This window comes from Triturus cristatus, chromosome 12, assembly GCF_964204655.1.
Source record: "Triturus cristatus chromosome 12, aTriCri1.1, whole genome shotgun sequence".
Classification (NCBI taxonomy): domain Eukaryota; kingdom Metazoa; phylum Chordata; class Amphibia; order Caudata; family Salamandridae; genus Triturus; species Triturus cristatus.
The window spans coordinates 752,872,907-752,897,008 of record NC_140595.1 but is presented as its reverse complement, the minus strand read 5'-3'; the positions used below and the strand labels follow the sequence as shown (position 1 = coordinate 752,897,008).

Below are 24,102 nucleotides of genomic sequence, written 5' to 3'. Positions count from 1 at the left end.
TTGATCATCAGTCCTGTAGGCCCAACTGGTTTCAAATGAAATGCACTTTATTGTTTTGCTGCCTTTTTAACAATTATTTAAGAGGTTTGAAGAAGAACCTATTGCCCTGATCGTAACAGTTTGGGTGGTTATAAACTTGCCTATTTTGCACATTATGTCTTCCAGTCTTTACTATGTATGGCTTACGTTTGATCCGTTTGCTGGATTTGAATGTATTGTACTCAAACATGGTGTGTTGTTTCCTGCTACTGTAATGTGGGGTCTTATTAAATGTGCTCTGTTTTGGCTCTGATTTTATTGTATGGACCACATATTTGCTTAATTTGCACAGCATCTCCTCATCCTGTTTTTAATCATGTTCAGTCCATGAATGTAGTGGTGACTGAACTTGAGATTACACTAACCCACATTCTATCTTTTTATTGATTATTTTATGTGTCTGGATGTATTTTTTTTATTGATTATTTTATGCGGGGATGTTAGTATGCAATTTTATAGTCTAAATTTGACTCAATAAAGTTAATATGATGATAATGTAAAATAATGCAAAGTAGTGTGAAGCACTATTGCTTTGCATTTTGACACTTTTGCAGCACACAGTGAAGTAAATAATGTTTCAAGAAGAGTAACACAAACAATAGGACATCAGCTAATGCGTTTCGTTCCTATCAAAGGAACTTCATCAGGGCTGTAAGCAATTGACATGACACAGCACATGAATAACCACAACACATAAGTACATCACCATAATTATACAAACAAAATGAACAAATATAAACACATAAAACAAAGAAAGTCCAATAACAAATATAAAAACTTAGGGGCCCATTAGGATGTAGGGTGGATCGCCACCGCCCGCATGGCAGTGGCGATCTGCCCTAAATCCTTCCCCTCCCGCCACCCATTTCCCCCTGCCATATTAGTATGGCGGGGGGACCCCGGCAGACAGAAAGACCGCCTGCCGGTTTTCTGCCGGTCACACAGGTGACCGGGCGGAAAAGGGGCCTGTTCTGGTGGCGGTGTCTTTTAGACACCGCCAACCATATTAGGACGGCAGCAGAAAGCTGCCTTTCGCCACGGAAAGGCATGCGGTCTTTGCCATTGGGGGCCCATAGGGAGCCCCCAAGAATTCTGGTGGGGAGGGTGGTGCAAGTAGGGGGATGCCTATGGTACCCCCCTGCATTTGCATGCACAACATGGCAGGCACCGTGCGGTGCCTGCCACGTTGTGCATGCAAATGCACGACATGCATTTTTGGCATTGCGGTGGGTGGTGCTGGAAACACCGCCCGCCGCAATGTTCAAAATGCAGGATGCGCCCGCCAGTGTGGCGGGCGCATCCTAATCTTCCCCACGGGACCGCCGCACATATGGCGGGCTGGCCCTTTCTACGTCTGGACGGTCCACCCGCCATCCTAATGATGCTCATACTCTTTTTAAAACATATTTAACAAAAGACAAAATGTACACAAAACACAATACTCAAAATATATGTATGTATTTATAGAAACATCACACTAAATGCAAGCCCACACTATATACAAGCGCACAATAAGACATAACATTTTAAAAACCACTAAATATGTATATATTACAAAAGGTAGGATATAATAATTTTCTCATTTTAAAATTGCACAGATCCATCAAAAGTATGAAGAAGTGAAAAAGAGAAAAGTAGAAAAAAGAAGAAATAGCCAACAGGACTCCCACCAATGGGAGAACCGCAGCATCTGTAAATAGTGGACTGGGCAGAATTCCGGTTTGTATGGCATTTGATAAAGGCAATCCTGCCGAAACGCGTCATGCTGCAGCTTTAAATAAATGGAGCTCCTGTTGTCCCCGCTGTGTCCCTCCGGTTACTTGTTCATGGAAGTGATCATTTGTGAGATGTTGTGCGTGCTGGCCAGTGGCGCGCTGGGGGGACCCACCCTTCAAAGTGTCCAGAGACTCATTGGCAAGTGAGCAGTGTTTTCCCAAGGGATTAGAGTATCGCTGGACCGCCGCAACCAAGGACAGCAAGCTACTGCTGTTATTTACAGTCCGTGATTCCACGGAGGGGCGTAATCACTGTATTGGCGTCCCACAGTGAGGCTGGTACTTGGACTTGAGGCTGGGGAGTCTGGAGACCCAGGAAACGTCCATGGCAAGAATGACACCAGGACTTCAAAAGTATTCTCAACCACTATTTAATCCGGAATACCAGTGCACATTACAAGGCTTACTCACCCAGTTAAGATGCATGCTGGGAGTTGCAGTCTGCCAACTACCACGGCAGAGAGATCTAATTAACAAACTGGGGCCAGCTGGACTCCCACCAATTGGATAACCGCAGCATCTGTAAATAGTGGGTTCGGCAGAATTCCGGTATGTATGGCACTTGAAAAAGGCAATCCTGCCGAAACGCGTCATGCCGAAGCTTGGAATAAATGGAGTTCCTGTTGTCCTCGCTGTGTCCCTCCGTTTTCTTGTTCATGGAAGTGATTTTTGTTATATATATATATATATATATATATATATATATATATATATATATATATATATATATATATATCACCTTAATACTCTTCTACCGCATTTCCTTCCATCTGGATACTGGATACTGGAGACAAAGAGCACGGACCACAGAATCCTTTTGTAATACCGCTCAGTTTATTTGCAAAGTTTACACAACAGGAGCGGCAGCCATTACGCGTTTCGTCCCTCCCTGCACAAGGATGACGACGCCATGTTCTGGCCAAGAAAACTTTATTGAACTCGACTGGTAGGACGCGTTTCGCCTGTCTAGCAGGCTTGTTCACCAACGGCTTACCCGTTTGATTAGCCATTTTTAAATACAGTGTTTACGTCATGTCACATGACTGAAACTACTCACAAAGTGTATTAAAAGAAAGACTTGTAGTTTTTTGGTTTCTTCAAACACATAAGTAGCGTAACATCATTACAATATTCAAAATTATCACAATATTAAACAACTGGTTGCATATATATATAAACTCCACGTCTCAGAATTTTACCAAGAATTACTGAGCCTAAATCCATATAATCCAAATTAATTTATTAAGTTATGGCAAAATCGCCCGACGCGTTTCGGAGCAGGCGCTCCTTTCTCACGTATATTGTGTGTATAGTGTGTGTTTTAAAAAAATCTAAAAAAGCAATCAATTTACATGATTGCTATTCAATAATAAAAATTAGAATTAACTGACTTCCCATCCTGCACCAATACAAAGCTAGTGGCCTGTACCTAAACATTAACTATAAAAAGATCAATTCCATAACTTATGCATTTAAAAGAAATTAAATAATTAAATATCAATGAAGAATTAATTGTTAATTAATTATTACGTATTTAACTTCCCACTCTGCAACACTACAAACCTAGCATCCCACAAGTAAAATAAATATTCCCCAATTTACATAAAATTAAATTCAATAATCAATTTATAAATTATTATAATTATTTAATCAATTAATTTTTGATAAACTTCCTGCCCTATACTCCTACACAAGTAGCATCCCACAATTGAAATATAAGTAAAATACGTCAGTGTTCCATATTTTACATAATAAAAAAAATCAAATAATTAATGAATGATTATTAATGCATTGTTAATTAATTATTACTTAATTAAATTCCGACCCTTTACTCCTACAGAAGAACATATGACAAATATGACTCTGTATTACATAAATGACATAATAAATATTATTAATATAATTAAATAAAATCTATTAAATAATTTGCAATTATTTATTGCCTAATTACCTTCCTACCCTATCCCCCTACAAAACCAAGAACCCACTACAACCCTATAAAAATTACAAACAATTTCTAAATCACAAAATTAAATTGCAAGTTATATTTAAAAAATCATTAATATCTTTTTTAATAAACAATACTAACACATAATATTAATATTTCAACTAAAACACATTACAATTATTAAAAACAATATTTGAACCACTATAATATTGAAAATGATATTCAAAACATCAATATTACTTACAACGATATCACTTACCTGAAAAACAATATTCTTGTCTATGGTAGTTGTGCATCACAATATTTGTGTATCACGATATTTTCCGATATTATTTTATTAAAACAATATTTTGTCCGATCAACCTATTCCCAAAAGTATGGGCTATCATCATTATTCCAGTGCTCCAAAGTGCAAAGAAATTTAGACATATCCTCATTCAATGCTAAAACTAAAAATGTATATGCAAAGAAGTCATGGCTGTATACAAAATGTCCTTACTGCTAAAACAAATGTTGTAGATTATGAACGTTCTAATACAGAGCATAGTCATATATGACCCTCATTTTAATTCCAACTGTAAACTACAGAGTTTACTCATATTAAAAAGCCACTGTCCTTTCATCAGCCTACTTATAACTACTTTGTGCAGTAAATCAAGATTTCAGAAACCTAATGCTCCCTGGCTACAAATTTGACACACGTGTTATTGCTTCTTTGCAGGCTATTGAAAGGCTGGGTGAAGCAAAGCAATAATGATACCAACCAACCACACCAACAGCTAGAAAGAAACATTACCGCAGGATGGATGTCATCTGCAGCATCAGGAAATGCATGAAAGTGCCTGATATCATAGCATGCCAATGAGTTATTCTTGCCCACACCCTAGAAAGCCCATCACTCTGGTAAAAAACTGTTTTTATATTGCACTTGGTGGCACTCTTCTAGCTTTTCTAAGCATTCACATACAAGTGTTACTATTACCCAATGCAATGGTACTCAATTTACCTAGCTTGATTGCTTTCAAACTCCTAACCTGCAAATCAAAGTAGATATCAGTGATGAGTGTTTCGGTCGCAGCGCCATCTTGCTGTCATAATGGAATGTTGCTTCTGTTTTTTTCGGCTGGATACAAGCTGCTCACATTCCAGATGCTAAAGTACTGATCTGTACCAGACTACACATTCAACTGTATGCTGACCGCTCTCATGGCACTTTCACACAGGTGCAGTGAGATAAAGACCATTCACAGGGGGTAGACGAGCGGATCTGGTGGCAGAGGAAGAACTAGAACTAGGCCCAGATTTATCAAGGGCTTCTGCTGATCTTGCGTCATGATTTGCAAGGCATAGTAAATCTGGAGTAAAGCAAGGCAGCACAAGTCACTGACTTGCGTTACTGTGCCTTGGAAAGGCATTACATGGGTGGGGAGGGGGTGTTCCCACACATCCACCCATTGTTTGTGAGCATTATAAGACTTACTAATACTAGTAAACCTGGGCATGCATCCAAATGGTCTGCCTTCCCAGGTGAGGAATAATGACTTGCTATTTCCTCTTTCTACATGTGCCGTCTTCTACAGCATTAATAGAAGAGGGTAATGCCCCTGGGGATTGCTTTTTGTGCAGGAAGGTGTCCCTTCCCACTCAAAAACAATCCTGGCTGTAATGCAGGCACCCTTGCACAATGAGCTGCATTTGTGCTACCACAGGCAGAGAACAGGAATGTGCCATATATCATGATAATTACACATTCTGGCTCTCTCCCTGTCACACAGTGCAGAGCAGCAAGTCATCTTGTTGCATTGTGTGACCTTTCAGTAAATCTTAGCCAATTAGGGTCTAGATACCATGACCTGCATCAGTAGACAGCAACGAGGGACTCCAATTCCAATACAGCAGTTCATCATGCACGACTTCATCCAGTTTAATCAATATTTACAATTGCCCGTACAACTGATTAGTAATTGCAGATTTTATATAATAAACTCTATGCACTTTCAACTTCTAGAGGATACATTGGGGTCAGATAAGAGCATGGATGGTGGAGTGAAAGTCAGTGCATTGGCAATTTAAACTGCCTTGCTGAAGAAGCATTGAACTCTTGATGGACATTTTACTATGTCTAGACCAGAATTTCCACTTTCTTTCAAGGCTAAGTGACACGGGCTACCATTAGTGATATTTGAAGATGCATTTAATTGTCATCAATTTTTTGTGTGACTGGAAATGTATAACAGTTGAAGATGAAAGAGCATGCAAACACGTTTAAGTCGCATGTCAACCACAGTATCATTAGAACATACAGAATACATATTCACATAAATATTCATATATATGTTATCACTAATACCATTGTACAATCTGCTGTCTGGCTTAAATGCAAACTTTTGCTGTCATCTAGATAAGAGGAACATTATCAAAATTTAGTTTCACACAGGATTTCTAAGATACTTGAATATTGTTCTGTTTTCCTTTCATTTTTTGCCCATCAAATGTTCCCTTGTATTCATTTCAGGACTTAGGAGGATCATATAACATTTTGTAATGAAGATACAGAAAAGCAATGCAAAGGCTGAAGACAAAATTGCAAATATTTCCATGGCTACCATGTACTTGCCCTTAGTGCTGAGGTAAGCTGGAATAAATGACAACCACACGCTAAGGAATGCAAGCATGCTAAAGGTGATAAATTTAGCATCATTGAAGTTGGTTGGCAGATTTCTAGCTAGGAAGGCCACTATGAAACTCATAGAAGCAAGAAGTGCAAGATATCCCAGCATGCACCAGAAAGCAATAGGCGATCCTTCATTGCATTGAACTATTATCTGTCCTGGATCAACATTGATGTCATATTCAGAGAATGGAGGTTTAAAAATCATCCAAATGACACAAAGAAAAACCTGAATGAGTGTGCAGACACTGATGATGGTGTAGGACAATCTGGTGCCAACCCACTTCCTCAAGTCACTGTTGGGTTTCGTAGCATTGAAGGCGATGACCACCATAATGGTTTTAGCCAAGATGCAGGAGACACAAAGAGCAAAAATTATACCAAATGTAGCCTGGCGTAGGAGGCACTTCTCAGGAGTGGGATAACCAATAAATGTCAGTGAGCAGAGAAAGCAGAGGGTGAGCGACAAGAGTAGGAGGTAGCTAAGGGAACGGTTGTTGGCTTTCACAATTGGAGTGTGCCGCTGATGGATAAAGAGGGCCAAAACTGCAAGGGGGAAAAGTGAGGAGAAAATAGTGGTTACTGCTAGAGTGAGGCCTAAGGGTTCTTCATAAGACAGAACCTCAATAGTTCTTGAAATGCATTGGTCTTGTTTCACATTCGGCCACTGATCCCAAGGACATTTGAAACACTCGTTAGAATCTGCAAAGAAAAAGCAATATGCAACTCTTAAAACAGTACAACAACATGACTCCCAAAGTGCATTAAAAAAATCTGATTCATATACCAGTTTGGTTTGAAATTTCTCCCTGGGGACATGGCACACAAAGAAAGCAGCATGCAGGGTCTCCTTCACTTGCCATTTTCCTGGTCCCAGGGGCACAGCTAGGAGTACACAGAGAGAGTGGTACCTGAAATAGTATTCAAATAATCTTCATGTAATACACAATTTTACTGATCCCATTGTATTATCAAATATAGTAATGAGCAAGCTATTTAGCAAGGATGTGTTAAATATCCATCTATGTACAAATGGCATTGAGTATGTGAGGGGTTTCTCGGGACTAAATTCCAAAACACAGACACTTAACGGCAGCTACACCGTGGACATGCAGCAGACTTGCACCTCTGGTGTGATAAACATGCGCCAAAGGCTAGACTGCCGGTGTCACTCCACACCTGGCCTGCACCAAGGGCCAGGAATCTTTGCCATACAACACCTACTGCTACCCTGCAGAAACCCTCAATGGCCTCAACCTCAGTTGTCATTCCTTATGCTGTTGTCATGCCACACCACACAACACTAAGGAAAAGTTTTTCTGCACTTCCTGAAAGTATTGATGCACTCACCCACACCCAGCACACACCGCACCCGCACCAGCAGCACGCAACACTCTCTCACACTCACTGAGTTCTGTGATCTCCCACACAACACTCCGCACTCACATGCGTGCCTCTCAACAAACAATCGCTCACTCACCAGACCCACCACTAAGATCTGGGACCTACTGCATAAGAATGCCCCAAGCTTACTTTTTCTCATGGATACCTAGCTGAACCCTGTATCGGCACCTGACATCGCTACAGCCATTCCCCCAGGCTAAAAGATCCCCAGGCAGGACAGACTTCGTAAGTCAAGAAGCATAATTGCCATCTACCACAAGAATGCCATCAGTTGCATTACCTCGGTGGACACATCATCTTCCAACTTCTAACCCCTGTTGTTCAACGTCATAGCCAACTCCATCCCATACAGCACTCTCATTTACGACCACCTGGACCACACGCTGACTTCACCAACGTCAAGACTTTGTCTCTGTCGATTATAGCAATTACATCATACATGGCAATCTGAACTTTTACCTGAAAGACCATGCTGATCCCATCTCAAAAGCACTCATCAAAAACATTGTCATTCTGGGCCCCGCCCAACAAATAAGTAGGCCTACCCACATCACTGAACTCCTCCTGGCCACCATTTTTACCACCTTCGACAACATTCAAGTCGAAGAGCCTGCACCAGTCTCCTGGACAGACCAGGCCCTCATCAAGTTCACCATTCCAATCTAGGGCCAATGAACATGGACCACTACCAGACCAGCCCACCAAAACTAATTGCAGCAGCTTCATTGACAAGTACTGGGACACCACTCTTAGTACAAACCAACCCAAACACAGTAACAGCCTCCCCAAAGCCATTGAGAATTTCAAGAATTGGATAACCTTCTGTGACGACTTCCTGCCCTCCTTTAAACACTGCAATACAACAAGATCTATAAGACCTCAGGCCAGTTGGTTCATGAAGGCACTCTGACTGATTAAACCCCACTGCAAACAGCAGGAGCACAAATGGAGAATGAGCCAGGACAATGCAGATTATGGTATTTGCAAATCTGCCCTACAACATTACCACCAAATGATCCAGACCACCAAACACGCCACACTGGCACACCATATCACTGTCAGCACCAGCAGAAGTAAATAAATCTTTCCCATTGTGAAGGATTTCACCTCACCAGTGGCTGCCTCAAATTCTCTCATCCCCTAGCAGGGGCTCTGCAACAATCTCTCCCAATTCTTGAGTAACAAAATCACTACCATTTACAGCAACATCATTCTACAACTGGACCCAACAGACCTCACCAAACACCTCCCTATCTTATCCACAGAGCCAATGCTAATCACATGGCCTTTCACCACCACAGATGACTCCACCCCTGCCATGAAGTTCATCTACTGAGAAGCCCCATTGATACCCTGCCCCCACCACAACTACTCAAAGGGACTGCAACCCATCAGCACCATGCTCACACCCATTCTAAATGCCTCCCCCATTTCTTCTCCCTTCCCAGGTGTTTGAAAACATGCCACTTTCATTCTACTGCTGAAGAAATCCTCCATGGACCGTTCAATGCTTGCAACTACAGACTGATCTCCCTGCTATGGTTCCTGGCAAAGGTCCATAAGTAACTCATCAACAGACCCCAAACCAAATATCTCAATGACCACCGACTCCTCAACGCCACACAGCCAGGTTTTAGACCCAAACACAGCATGATAACTGCCCTTGACCCTGCCAAAGATGACATCCGTATGACTTTGGATTGAGGAGCCAAAGCGGCCCTCATTCCCACCAGACCTCTCCACATCATTTGACACAGTCTCCCACCCCATACTCATTCAACACGCACACTACACCAGAATACAAGGACATTTTCTCCATTGCGTCTGCTCATTCCTAACTTGAACGACCTAGTCAGTTATCCTAGCATGGTACATATCGGACATCTGCAACCTCATCTACAGTGTTCCACAAGGATCCAGCCTGAGCCTGACTCTCTTGATATCACAGGTCATTCTCACCCACTCAGACAAGACTCACATTACCTAGATCAAGTTCAAGGCCTACATGACTGAAACCACCCAATGGATGAAGACCAACTGTCTGAAGCTGAACATCAAAAAGACTGGAATTTGATTTTTGGGAAGAGTACTTCACTGTGCAACTCCATTTGGTGGCCAACAGAGTTGGGACTGACACCCAACCCCACCACCCATGCAAAAAAATGTGGGATTGTCATTGACAGCAAACTCAACATGACTGCCCAACTCAAAGCTATCACCACCTCATACTTTCATACCCTGAAGCGTCTGAGGTAGATTTTCAAATGGCTCCTAATCAGCACCCATCCTTATCCTAAGAAAGCTGGACTATGGGAATACCTTCTATGTCAGGATCAACAAAAACCTAATCTGAAGGCTGCAACCCATTCAGAACTCTGTAGCCAGAATCACTCTCAACCTCCCAGGCCACTCTTACATCACCTCACTGAAAGAGCTCCACTGGCTCACCATACACAAATTACCACAATTCAGCCTTCTCACCTGCACTTTCAAGGCCCTACATAATACTGGCCCAGCATAACTCAACAATAGCAGATGCTTTCTCAAAATTTCCAGATACCTCCCCTCATCCAGACTCCTACTTGCACATATCCTAGCATATGGAAAACCAGATCCGTCAGTCAAGCCTTCTCCTACATTGCTTCTGAAGTGTGGAACCATCTGCCATATACATAAGAGCCTCTTCCTCACTTCATGAACTCTGCAAGAAGATGAAGACCTGACTTTTCAAGCAGTCCCATTTGGATTTGGCTAGACTCACACCTGGTCTGTGTCAGGATACACTCCCAGGTGATAGGCTGCTCTACAAATCTGCATAGCATAACATAAGGAAACACAGGCAAGTGAGGGGAATCTTGCTTGTGAGTAACATGTTGAGATCTTGTATGAAAACTTTGTATAAATGAAAACATTTAAATTACGTTTTGGAGTGTTAAAGAGTTGCAACTGCTTGGTAAAAACCTTTGCAAACCGAGAATTTCATAATTATAAAAAAGTACTTGGAAGACTTCTACCGATGCCTATTATACTTTCGGAGCTTGTAAATAATGTTTGTAACTGTTCTAAAATGTGGCTCTTGTTTAATAAATTGTCAACAAACAACCTGGGAAAAAAACTCCGTCTGTAAAACACTTTAAATCATGTTTCTTTCTAGCAAACTAACTTAGCTTCTCCAAAACTTGCAAAGTAGGCAAGCCCAATTAATAACAATGGATAAGACTCTCTAAAACAAAATGCATCATGAAATGACACTGCTCTATAGTTATAAACGTTGTTTAGAGGCGTACAATATTAGAATTTTCATTTTACATGTCTAATATATTTAGAGATTATGAAAATCTGTTACATTAAAAAATTGAAAGAGGTATTTTGGGTTTAGTGTAATTTTCAATACAATATCCTCAACTTCAAGAAAAAAAATAGCTTTCTGATTTGCCAATTTTCTGGGGGAAAAAACGTGTTTTTTCTGGGCAAGGTGCCTTCTCAGCACCACAAGCATCTTTAACAAGTTGTTCCAGAGCCACCTGTGATATGATGTTCAAAATATGTACACTTCACTAAGTCCGTTATAAGTCTTCACATTATAAACACAGAAAAAGTTAATGGATCTGGTTTTAACAAATGATGGATGCAGATCCATATACCCAGATGCAGAAAATATATATAGCACATTATATCTTCATGTGCCCAGGCGCATCTTCCTATGACCTCTTGTACCCTCCGATGCTTTCATATTTACCTACTTTTGTTTGTCATATGCAAACAAAAACTTAATGTTGCAAAGGACTTGCATCATATTCACTGGTACAACCAGATGCTGCCATGAGATACCATGCCCAGGTGTGACCAGAGCATTCCAGGTATTACACAATCTGAAAAGAAAGGCAATGTATGAAAGGTAGAGCCTTGCATCTAATATACTGTCAGCTTTTGCAAGGTGTAATTTAATTTCTAGATGCAACCATGATATGCCATGATATTACCAAATGCTCAAATGCAAAAACTGCATTCCGGGTACCTTCATGCATGCCTAGTTACTGCGTTCATATTTTGAGAGCAATTTCATATAGAGTAGTACATCTATTGTAGACTGAGACACCTCCAAAAATGCCCAAGTACTATCATCTTTTGCCAGGGGCAGCTTAACACCAAGTGGAACCTTATATGCCCATGTACTGGCAAAATATGCAATTTCAGCCTTAGATAACAGAGGAGTCTCACTCAGAACATTTCAGCCCCATATGCCTAGATATTGTGGTTTAGGATCAAGTACAGACATCAAATTCTCATATTCCAAGAACACCCATGGATGCCCATGCACTTCCATTTTATAGCAGCTGTCGCACACCACATAGTTACTAAGTTACAGCCATGTAATGCACATGTACAGCATTTCATGGTAAGGTGAGCTAAATAAACCTGGGCACTGTCATGATAAGCTCAGTTAAATGACGCATACCCAAATACAGGAGTACATGTCACGGTACAGCCATGGCAAGGCACAGTACAGCTCTATGTGTTCAACTATAGATGTGATGGTCCAGAAGCAGCATCTTTTGCAGGCCACCTGGCCCATTCTTTTCAACTAGAAAAAACTCATGGTCTTTTGCCTGATAGAGGAGATGTGAATACTGATCTGGCACTGAAAGAGGTAAGTAGTAGGGGCGGGGGCGCACAATAAAGAGGTGGTGCGGCGAGTGGCGGGTACATGGGGAGCGTGGGAGGGGGAGCGCACGCACGGGAGTGTTAATAATAAAAAAAGAAACACTTACCTGGAGCTGCCGGCTGCCTCCAGCGTCGCTCTCGGCCTCATCCTTCCTGGTCCCAGCAAGCACTGGGGGCGCATCACAGACTCCCTGCAATCCCTGCGCTGCTCTCATGCGAGAGCAGCACGGGGATTGGTCTGAACGAGCTGGAAAGATGATCCGCTCAGACTAAGGGGTCTGTGGGGGGTTTTCTAGCCTGTCTGTTAAATGCAGCAGGTCTGGAGAAAACTAAATGTGCATGTGTGTCTTGATCCGCCTGAGACGGACAGCCAAACACACATGCACACTTAGGGAGTGCGCATAGCACTCCTTCTACTCATGCCCCGCCCCACCCTACACAAACTGGCTCAGAGCCAGCAAATGAAAAATAAAGCAATGAGATTGTTTTATTTTTCATTTCGTGGCTCTGAGCTAGGCAGTGGGGCTACGCTCCTCTGCCATTGTGGAGGAGCCGCCGCTGGGTAGGCCAATGCACAACATTGTGTTTCTCTCTTTGCTAAGGCCCCTTGCTTTCCTCTGCTTTCCTTTGTGTTTTTGTTTTCAGGTAAGGATAAATAGATGAAGTTTGAAAAAGGATAGATCATCACACCAAGTATACTCTGCCCTTCACCAGCACAACAAGAGAGTGATGACATAAAAAGAGAAGTCAAACAATGAGTATACCCACCTTGTAATATGGGTTTTGTGCTTTTCAACCAGAGAAAAAGCAGAGGGAAGAAAGCGGTCTACAGAGATAGAATGATAAAACTCAACTACTTAAACACTGTCTCTCCCTTACCTTACACTGTGCTCTAGGCGCTTGCCCACAGTAGGTGGGTACAGCTTAAATGTTTCATGACTTTCTTCTCCTCAGACTTCTCAATAGCCAATAGTAGTGTTCTCCAGGCTCAGTGGAAAGATAAATAATGGAAACAAATTTTCCTTGTAGTGAATGCAATACCAGCCTTCCTCCACACTCACTTATCCTGCCAAGCCAGCACTGAGTTTGGACCAGGGCCATTGCTGTGGGTCTGAGTAATGGCTGCATCAGAGGAATTATAAATCAATCAATCAATCAAATAATTTGTAAAGCGCACTACATACCCACAAGGGTTTCAAGGCACTGAGGGTGGGGAGGGGGGGTGCTGTTGCTACTGGTCAAACAGCCAGGTCTTGAGTCGCCTCCTGAAGGTTAGAAGGTCTTCGGTTTGTCGTAGGTTGAGGGGGAGGGTGTTCCAGGTCTTGGCGGCACGGTGGGAGAAGGATCTGCCTCTGGCTGTGGTTCTACGGATGCATGGGACGGTAGCCAGGGAGAGGTCTGCGGAGCGGAGTTTCCTGTTGGGTACGTAGAAGGAGAGTTAACTGTTGAGATAGGCTGGGCCTCAGGTGGGGGGTGATGTGGTCGTGGCGCAGAACGTCGAGGATCAGGCGTGCAGAGGCATTCTGGATTCTTTGCAGTCTGTTGATGAGCTTGGTCAGGGCTCCGGCATAGAGGGTGTTTCCGTAGTCGAGTCTGCTGCTGACTAGGGCTTGGGTGACTGTTTTCCTTGTGTCTGTCGGGATCCATCTGTAGATCTTGCGGAGCATACGGAGGGTGTTGAAGCAGGTAGAGGAGACAGCGTTGACTTGTTTGGTCATGGTAAGTTTCGGGTCGAGGATGACTCCCAGGTTACGTGCGTGGTTGGTAGGTGCGGGGGTGTCCCCAGCAATGCGGGCCACCAGGAGTCGTCCCATGCTGAGGGGTTGGGCCCGAGGATGAGGGTTTCCGTCTTGTCTGTGTTCAGCTTAAGGTGACGGCCTTCATTCCCTGGTGGAGGTTGGATTTGGCGGTGAGGGGGTCCTTGGTGAGGGAGAGGATCAGTTGCGTATCGTCGGCGTAGGAGATTATGTTGAGGTTGTGATGTTGGGCAATGCATGCGAGAGGCACCATGTAGACGTTAAACAGCGTTGGGCTGAGGGAGGATCCCTGCGGGACACCGCAGTTGATCTTGGAGGCTTCGGATCAGAACAGGGAGAGGCGGACTCTCTGGGTTCTGCCGGAGAGGAAGGAGGAGGTCCAGTCCAGGGCCTTGTCTCGGATCCCTGCGTCATGGAGTCGTGTGCGTAGTGTGCGGTGACAGACAGTGTCGAAGATGGCAGAGAGGTCCAGAAGGATGAGGGCCGCCATCTCGCCGCTGTCCAGTAGGATCCTGATGTCGTCTGTTGCGGCGATGAGGGCGGTCTCAGTGCTGTGGTTGCTGCGGAATCCAGACTGAGAAGGGTCCTGGAGGCTGTTGTCTTCGAGGTAGCGGGTGAGCTGGATGTTGACTATCTTCTCGATGACCTTAGCTGGGAACGGAAGCAGGGAAATGGGCCAGACGTTTTTGAGTTTGCTCGGGTCCGCCTTGGGTTTCTTCAGTAGGGCGTTGATCTCGGCGTGTTTCCAGCTCTCACGGAAGGTCGCGGTATCGAAGGAGAGGTTGATGATGTTGCGCAGGTGGGGTGCGATGGAGCTGCCGGCTTTGTTGAAGATGTGGTGTGGAAAAGGGTCAGACGGCAAGCCGGAGTGGATTGTGCCCATGGTCTTGATTGTGTCTTCGATGCTCACGTTGGCCCAGGTTGTCAGGGGTCGTGGTCGGTGGGGTGTGGTGGATCCGGCATGTTGGGGCCTGTTAGGGTCGTCCGGGGGTTGAAGCTGTTGTGGATGTCGGTGATCTTGAGGTGAAAGAAGGCGGTTAGGGAGTCGCACAGGGCTTGCGATGGCGGGATGTTGTTGGCGTTGGAGCTGGGGTTGGAGAGTTCCTTCACAACGTTGAAGAGCTCCTTGCTGTTGTGTGCGTTGTTGTCGAGGTGGTCTTTGAAGGAGGTCCTCTTGGCGGTCCAGGTGGTGGTGGTTGCGGATGGTGTCTTTGTGGGCTGCGTGGCTTCCCGGAGACTTCTCGCTGTGCCATATGTTCTCCAACTTCCGGCAGGTGCGCTTTGACGCTAGGAGTTCCGGGGTGAACCAGTTGGCTCTCTTGCTGGTGTCTCTGGGGATTGTTTTTTTAGCGGGGCTAAGGTGTTGGCGCAGTCGTCCATCCATCGTCTAAGGGTGCGCGCACCATCGTCGGGGTTGGAGGGGTTGGTCGGTGGGTTGAGTGCGAGGTTTGTCTGTAGTTGTACTTTGGTGATTTTGCCCCAGCAGCAACGGGGGATCTGTAGGGTGCGGTGATATGCGACGGGTTTCCGGAAGGTGAAGTGGATGCAGTGGTGGTCGGTCCAGGTGGGTTCGGAGACGGGGCTGAAGGAGACATGGGGGCTTGAGGAGAAGATGGCGTCCAGCGTGTGTCTGGCGATGTGGGTCGGCGTCGTGACAAGCTGTTCCAGTCCGAGGTTGGCGAGGTTGTCTATCAGGGTGGAGGAGTTGCTGTCGTTGTTCTCCAGATGGAAGTTCAGGTCTCCGAGGAGGATGTAGTCGGTGGAGGTCAGTACGTGCGTGCTGATGAAGTCGGCAATGGCGTCGCAGAATTGTGGTCGGGGTCCGGGTGGTCTGTAGACGAAGGTGCCTCTCAGGGTGGTCTTGGGGTCCGTGTGGATCTGGAAGTGCATGTGTTCGGCGGTGCTGAGAGTGTCATCTGTGTTTGTTGAGACCCTGATGGTCTTCTTGTGGACGATGGCGATTCCTCCTCCGACTCCGTTGGTGCGGTCTCTGCGGGCAATATTGTATCCGTCGGGGATGGCTATGGCGATGTCCGGAGAGGAGGCTTCGTTCATCCAGGTCTTGGTCAGGAAGGCGACATCTGGTGATGCGGTGTCGAACAGGTCCCAGAGCTCGATGGCGTGTTTGCATGGGGAGCGGGTGTTGATCAGGATGCATCGGAGCTGGTTGTGTTCTGTTGTGGTGGGTGTCTCGGCATCTTTGATGCAGGAGAAGCTGCAGTTCTGGCAGGTGAAGGGACCGTGGGTGCGCTTTGGGGCTTCCCTGCAGCAGGTGAGGGTCCGTCCTGGGTTGAGAGCGATGAGGGTGCTGGCGTCGTATCAGAGGCGGTCTTCATGGCTTGTGGGGGGCCAGGGGTTCTGGTGCTGGGCGCGGTCCAGGCGCGGACGGGCGCAGAAGGGCTTGCCTTAGGTGCCATTTAAGGGGAGGTGAGAGGGAGGAGCAGCTGGGAGGCGGGAGGCGGGTGGCAGGGGGCAGTGAATGGGCACAGAGGGGGGCGGGCCGCAGGGGATGCAGCGGCAGGAACGGGAGCGGCGAGGGGGGCGAGCAGGCACAACAGGGGGCACGGGGTACAGAAGGAAAAATGGGTAAGACTTGCCTGTATTCTATGAATTAAGATATAAAGAATCTCCAGTGAAAAAATGTGGCACCCTCAGCCACTTAATAGGTTATTATTACTGGTTGCAACTTATGTGCAGGGAAAGGTGTTACATTGTGAGCTGTTGTCAGTGCATGGAGATGCATTTTAATCCACCACCATTTTTCCTCTAAATAGCACAATGCTTGGGGTAGACCCACATATACATGCACTTCAATCAGCACTCGCTGTCTATACATTAGATGTCAGAATTGTGATTAATAGCAAAAGAAATTGCCAATATCCCAGGAGATATCTAATATTTTTTCCACATCTATCCACACCAATGGATGGTCAGTTTTTCAGGTGAATGTTAAAAGTCTATCAGTAAATTAATTCTATCGATTTGAATAATGTGGATTTGAGTTTTGTTGTGTTGTCACAACTGGGTAACCTCTTTGCTGAGTAGATGGCCAATGGTCCTTAACACTTTGACTTCTGTAGATGTACTATATACACAAAAGTGTGCATCAAACAAATATAACATTTATGTAATATTTTATTTAATTCACAAATGAAAACATTTACAAAGATAGAATTTTCAATTTTAATGGGAAGGTTGGAGCTTTTCACAATTTAGTTTTATTTCTAAAAGATGGAGAAATAGGCTGGACTTTTTGCTGGTGCATATCATTTCTTTATTTGAGTCCACCAGTCATCTAAATTAGATTCTATTTGCTGTACTTACGCTGCCACTATGTGTCAACCTAGGAATACCAAGCACATTTTGAACCTTCATTCTCAAATCCCTTCCGATTTACAGACTGTCTTGAAGCTTTAAGTTTTAAGTTTTGCTTCTTTAGTTACATGTTTTTTTATTAATTTGCTAATGTTATTTTTAATTTTTACAATATTTGGGGCACCCCTGAGTACGTATCGCAGACCAAACCCCCTCCCCAGGGCAATTTAGGAACTGCTGTTTTAGGCTCCCAAGAAGTAGATGGGTGGCTCAGACAGGATCCATCATTCAAAGATGCTCATTTTGAGAGAAGAGAAATAAGTCACCTAAATAAGTCACCTTTTCACCGCACCCGCATGGCTGCCTCACGCTGGGCTGGCTTGGAGCGACTCCTAGTTTTATTTGAACAGTTCCATGCTGTGACAGCTGTTATTGCCTACCTGGCTTTCCTGTGTATTCCACAATATAGTACTGGTGTTGAGCAGGAACCTGCTCCTCGCAGGTGCATTGCCTTTGTAGCTCCCCACTAGCACTTGCTTGAGGGTGCCATCAATACCTGGCTGCCAGTTCACAATATCGTACTGAGTCTGCGGATTCCCTCCAGCATCAAAAATCAATTCTGAGCCCACTTCCTTCTGAGAACGGACATTTCGAACGTAGTGTAGCAACTGCATGTAGAGAGATAGCAGAGTTTAGCTTTTTTTCATATTAGTCATCCTTCATATTAATTTTACCACACTCAACATAAAGCTAAGCATACCCAAGTACTCTAACAATATGTGAAGATTCCATTAAAGAGAGTGAGACAAACTGTATTATAGATTAATGCTTTAAATATCAGTTGGACATTGGTGATTGTGTCCTCCCTCTGTGGCTGGTGTGTGGATACTCAGGCCCCTGTATCACTCATACTTCAGGCCTTGGAGCTGCACAATGCATTAACAATATACCAATAGGTTTATAGTGCAGCCTATTACCTTACATCATTAAGGTGACTGACCAATTCAGCAGCATGATCATTACACCAATGTGCTCATTTTCTACTTTCTATTGCTTCCAATTGGCATATTTACTATTCTAACCTCTGTAATGTATAGGTTCTCAGAATACAGAAGATCTCTACTTAGTACTGCTATGATAGAATAAACACCTGGCTTGCTCTCCATTCTTTTAAACAGAGCAGAGATTATGATCCTTGATGAGGAAGTAGGAATGCAGGCCTGAGCGATGAGGGGAGGGTGGAAACATTTGTGGCAGGTATTCAAAATGCAAAACGGGAGCTATTGAGGAATGTGTAAAGCATTGCATGATGGTGAGGGGGTGAATGGACTAAAATGTACTAGTTCACAAAGACATTTATGTGTACATAAAGCAGGATACCTGAAGTACTGCTTCATGTGCCTTAAAAGGATATTGTGGCTTAGCTACCGAGCTATCCAAAATGGATATTCTTAAATTATTAATACATATTGAAAGGATGATGCCTGCTATGCACTTTGACGAATAGGGAGTTGAACATTTCAGGTAAATCAATCAATCAATCAATCAATCAATCAATCAATCAATCAATCAGGGGTTTCTAAAGAGCACTACTCACCCTCGAGGGTCTCAAGGTGCTGTGGCAGCTCCGAATCAGTCAAAGAGCCAGGTCTTGAGGTCCTTTCTGAACGTTTGCAGGGTAGGCGAGCATCTGATGTTCACGGGGAGCACGTTCCAGGTTTTGGCTGCGATGTATGAGAAGGCTCTCCCGCCTGTTCTGTTTTTGCGGATGCTGGGGACCTCTGCCAGGGCTAGGTCGGCAGAGCGAAGGTTTCTTCGGGGTACGTGGAAGGATATTCTCTTGTTGAGGTATTTGGGCACGATGTTGTTGAGGGATTTGTAGGCGTGGGTGAGGAGTTTGAAGGTGACCCTCTCCTCGATGGGGAGCCAGTGGAGGTCTCGTAGGTGTTGGTCATAAGTTCGTGATGAGGCATTCCAAGGACGAGTTTGGCATCGGCGTTCTGGATGGTCTGGAGTCTGTGTAGTAGGGCTCTGTTGATTTTGGCATAGAGGGCGTTGCCATAGTCAAGTCTGCTGGTGATGAGCACGTGGGTGACTGTCTTTCTGCAGTTGGGCGGTATCCATTTCAAAGGTCTTGCGGAGGATTCACATGCAGTTGAAGCTGGTGGAGGCGACGGCGTTGATCTGGTGGTTCATGGAGAGAGAGGAGTCGAGGATGATGCCGAGGTTTTGTACGTGGTCCATAGGAGTGGGTGGATTTCCGAGGGCAGAGGGCCACCAAGTGTTGTCCCAGGTGGAGGTGCAGGGTCCGAGGATGAGGACCTCGGTCTTCTCTGAGTTGAGCTTCAAGCAGCTGTCTTTCATTCAGGCTGCCACGTTCTTCATTCCTTCCTGGAAGCAGAGTTTGGTGTCTTCGGGGTTCTTCTTGAGTGAGAGGATAAGCTGGGTGTCCTCGGCGTAGGATACAATGCTGAGACCCTGCTGTCTCAAGATGACGGCGAGGGGGGCCATGTAAATGTTGAAGAGTGTAGGGCTGAGCGATGATCCCTGGGGTACTCCGCAGTTGATGTCGGTGGGTCCGGAGAGGAAGGGGGTAAGTCTGATCCTCTGGGTTCTGCTGCAGAGAAAGGAACGGATCCAGTTGAGGGCTGCTCCTTGTATCCCTGCGTCGTGCAGTCTGCTCCTTGTATCCCTGCATCGTGCAGTCTGACTGCGAGAGTGTGGTGAGAGACGGTGTTGAAGGCTGCGGTGGGGTCTAGAAGGATGAGGGCTGCGGTGTGTCCCTGGTCGAGTTGCATGCGCATGCTGTCGGTGGCGGCGAGGAGAGCTGTCTCAGTGCAGTGGTTGCTGCATAATCCAGACTGGGAGGCGTCTAGGATGGGGTTCTCTTCCATGAAGGTGGTCAGCTGGGCGTTCACGAGTCTCTCGGTGACTTTGGCTGCAAAATGTAGGAGAGCGATGGGCCGGTAGTTCTTCAGGTCGGTTGGGTCAGCCGTGGGTTTCTTGAGAAGGGGTTTAACCTCCGCCCGCTTCCAGTCGTCAGGGAAGATGCCGGACCTGAAGGAGGAGTTGATGGTCAGTCCGAGTTCGGGTGCGATGGTGGCCCTGTGGAATATGTGTGGTGAGCTGGGGTCCGTGGGGGCTCCTGAGTGGGTTTTCTTCATTGTGGTGGTGATGTGTTCGATGGTGGCGGGATTCCGGGTTATGATGGTTGGTTTGTCGACGGCGTTGGGGGGAGGTGGTGTCCGGCGTCCATTTGATGAAATTGTCGTAGAGGGTCTTGATTTTCAGATGGAAGTATGAGCTGTGTTTGTCGCAGAGTTCCTGGGAGGATGTGACGGTCGTGGCTTCGCTGGGGGGTTTACTGAACTGCTGTATGACGTTGAACAGTTCCTTGGCGTTGGTCGCATTGGTCTGTACTTTGTCCCTTATGAAGGTCCGTTTGGTGTCTCTTATGCGCTGGTGGTATTCCTTTAGGGCGCCCCTGTGGTTGTTCCGTGCTTCCGTGGTTTTCTGGTTTCGCCAGGTTTTCTCTAGGCGTCTGCAAGCACCTCTGGCTTCATGCAATTCAGTGGTGAACCAGGCAGCCTTCAGAGGGCATTGTTTGGCGGAGTGGCGGAGGGGTGTGAGCTTGTCAGTGCCACAGGAGATCCAGCGGTGGAGTTCTGTGGCTGTGGAGTTGGTATCGGTCCTGGCGCTGGGAGGGTGTTGGAGGAGGGTGGTGATGAGGAGTTCCTCCGTGACCTTGCTCCAACTCCTATGTGGTGGCTGCGGGCGAGCTTGGGTGTGGTGGTGGTGTTGAAAGTGAAGTGGACGCTGTGCTGGTCCGTCCAGGGGGGCTGGGTGGAGTGGCTGAAACATATGTTTGTTCCTCCCGAGAAGATAGGGTCGAGGATGTGTCCAGCTCTGTGTGTGGGCGTGTTGACCAGTTGCTTCAGTCTGAGGTTGGAGAGGTTGTCGAGGAGAGTGATGGAGTCAGGGTCGTTGTGGTTGTCGAGGTGGAAGTTCTGGTCCCCGAGTAGAATGTAGTCTGTGGAGGTGATTGCGTGGGGTGCGACGAGCTTGGCGATGGTGGTTGTGGACTGGGTGCGAGGTTCCAGCAGTCTGTAGATGAGGGTACCGCGTAGAGTGGTCCTGGGGCTGGTCAGGATCTGGAAGTTGAGATGTTCTGTGTTTGAGTGGGGGTCACTCGTGCTGGAAGCGGAGTGTGAGGAGGGTCTTGTGTGTGATGGCGAGTACTCTGGATCTTGTAGCCGTCGAGAACGACCTTGGCGATGTTGGGGCCGGAGGTGGCATTGGTTCAGGTTTCCGTGAAGAATGCCACGTCGGACGAGAGGGTCTCGATCAGGTCCCAGATCTCTATGGCGTGTCGGTGCAGGGAGCGCACGTTGAGGAGGATGCATGTCAGGGTGTTGGTGGTGCGTGCGGCAGGCAGGCCTTTGGCGGTAGTGAGGGTGCTGTCGGTGGTGAAGGATCTGCGGGAGGGTCTGCATGAGAATTGTCCATGGGTGGTGTTCGGCAAGGATCTGACACAGTCGGTGTGTCTTCTGGGATTGAGTGCATGGAGGGTGGTAGAGTCGTAACGGTGGGGCCTGGGGGAGCCAGGGTTCCTGGCGCTGGTCGCGGTCAGGTCGCATGCAGACAGGTGCAGAGTGGCTCGCCTTCGGCGCGTCAGAGGCGCGACCGCACAACGGTGCCATTAAGTAGGGGAGGGGCGGAAGCGGAGGTAGGAGGTAGGTGGTGGGAGGCGGGAGAGGCACTGAGTCGGGGGCGAGGCCGCAAGGGCGGAGGTAGGAGGTGGGAGGCGGGAGAGGCACTGAGTCGGGGGCGAGGCCACAAGGGCAGTAGTGGCGGGAAGTGAAACTGACCAGAAATACCTGAAAACAGTAACAACGTGGAAAGACAACGTGGAAAGGAAGAATCACACTACAGCGGGAGGAAAATACACTACAAATAGACAAAAATGCTGAAAACCGAGCACAGTGAGTAGCTGAAGCGGCAGGCAGAATAGAAAAATCTGAGGCGCAGTGGCGGGCTGCCAGCTTGAACTCTGCTGGAGAGGACTCTGGCAGAGCTGCTGGGGAGAGTGCTGGCCTGGACCAGAGGTCAGATTCACTAAGCATTTAGGAGTGGATGAAGTAGTTCTGCTGCTTTGTGTACAAATGTCTTTGAGGAGCACAGAGATTTACATCCTTTAGGCAGGTGGTTTTAATGCCCATGTGAGTTCTTTACTCTTGAAGGCTGCATATGGGAAAAGATCAGTCTTACTTCACACATAGTTGATATAGTACGACACTAAACAATGTTTTTACTAAGAAAATCCTTGTTTTTGCTGATGAGGTTTGTATCTCAATTTAAGTATGTCACAGGGATAGTGGCCATTAGCAGGCTTAGCTGACCCTATAGTATTCTATTGTGTCTCACGCAATGTGCAGGATGGTGGCATAGATCTGGTGTGTATCAGGATGTCCCCAATATTCTTGCTGCATTTAAGGGCAAATAGGGGGCTGTTTAACATATTGAGAATGGACCAATTCCTATTTATTGACTTCTTGATGACTGTATTTACCGACACAGACACACCTGTCCATGGGGCTTTTGAAATGGGTTTCAAGTAGGGATTCTCTTTTGTTATTCATTGCCCTTTTGAATGTTTTGTGAATGAGATTGGCAGAGTAAGACCTCTTAGACAGGTGGGCACGTAGTGTGTTAGCATGCTCCATGGATCTCATTATTTCTGTGCAATTTCTGCGTATCCTCAGAATCGGTCACACTTGTAGATTATTATTCAGGGCACGTGGGTGGAAACTGCTGTAGCATAGAAAAGAGTTGTAAGCCATATGTTTTCTATATAGCTCTGTTCATATCCCACCATCCTTGAGATATACAACCATGGGCCAAGAAAAGTTAGGAAGTTGTTGCTGAATCCACACGTAAATCTTAAGTGTGGATTCCTTGTGTTGAGTCAGATGGAGAGGGTCTCTAATGTCTCTTCAGTGCCATCCAATACCACTAGTATGTCGTCAATATATCGCCTCCATACTTTAAGATTGGCAGAGTGTGTATTGCCTGGCAGATAGACGTGTTGGGACTTGAAATTGTGCATGTAGAGGCTAGCTATGCTAGGGTCAAAGATGCTGCCCATCGATGACCCAGTGATCTGCGAGTACAGGTGTTCCTGAAACTGAAAGAAATTCTCTCTTATGGCGATGGTGGCACAGTCCATCACGAAAGGGGGGGTCATGTCATCCCATATTCTGTGATTTAGAATCTTTTTCACCTTTTGTAAGGACTCATCTTGAGGAATGTCGGTATATAGGGACAAAAGGTGTTTCTCAGAGTTGAAAGCAATGTTGGTAAGTACGTTCAGCATGTGTTTGGTGTCTTAAAGATAGGATGGCATCTCCGCTACTATTGGGCATAGGAACCAATCTACGAATTGGGAGAGAGGTTCAAGTAAAGATTCCATTCCAGATACAATGGGTCTTCCTGTTGGGGGTCTGGTGGGTTCATGTATTTTTGATAAGA

At 45.9% G+C, this 24,102-nt stretch overlaps 1 protein-coding gene across 1 annotated transcript in view; it reads right to left on the bottom strand.

Annotated features, from left to right (window-relative positions):
* Window positions 1–6,236: 6,236 nt before the first annotated feature.
* The window catches only part of LOC146782702 (vomeronasal type-2 receptor 26-like), a 60,055-nt gene continuing 42,189 nt past the window's right edge, over window positions 6,237–24,102 (bottom strand). The window contains exons 3-4 of the mRNA XM_085637192.1: window positions 7,221–7,344; window positions 6,237–7,135 (exon numbers count right to left, since the gene is read on the bottom strand). Of these exons, the coding sequence (XP_085493318.1) occupies window positions 6,237–7,135; window positions 7,221–7,344 (1,023 nt within the window). The remainder of the gene's footprint in view (window positions 7,136–7,220; window positions 7,345–24,102) is intronic.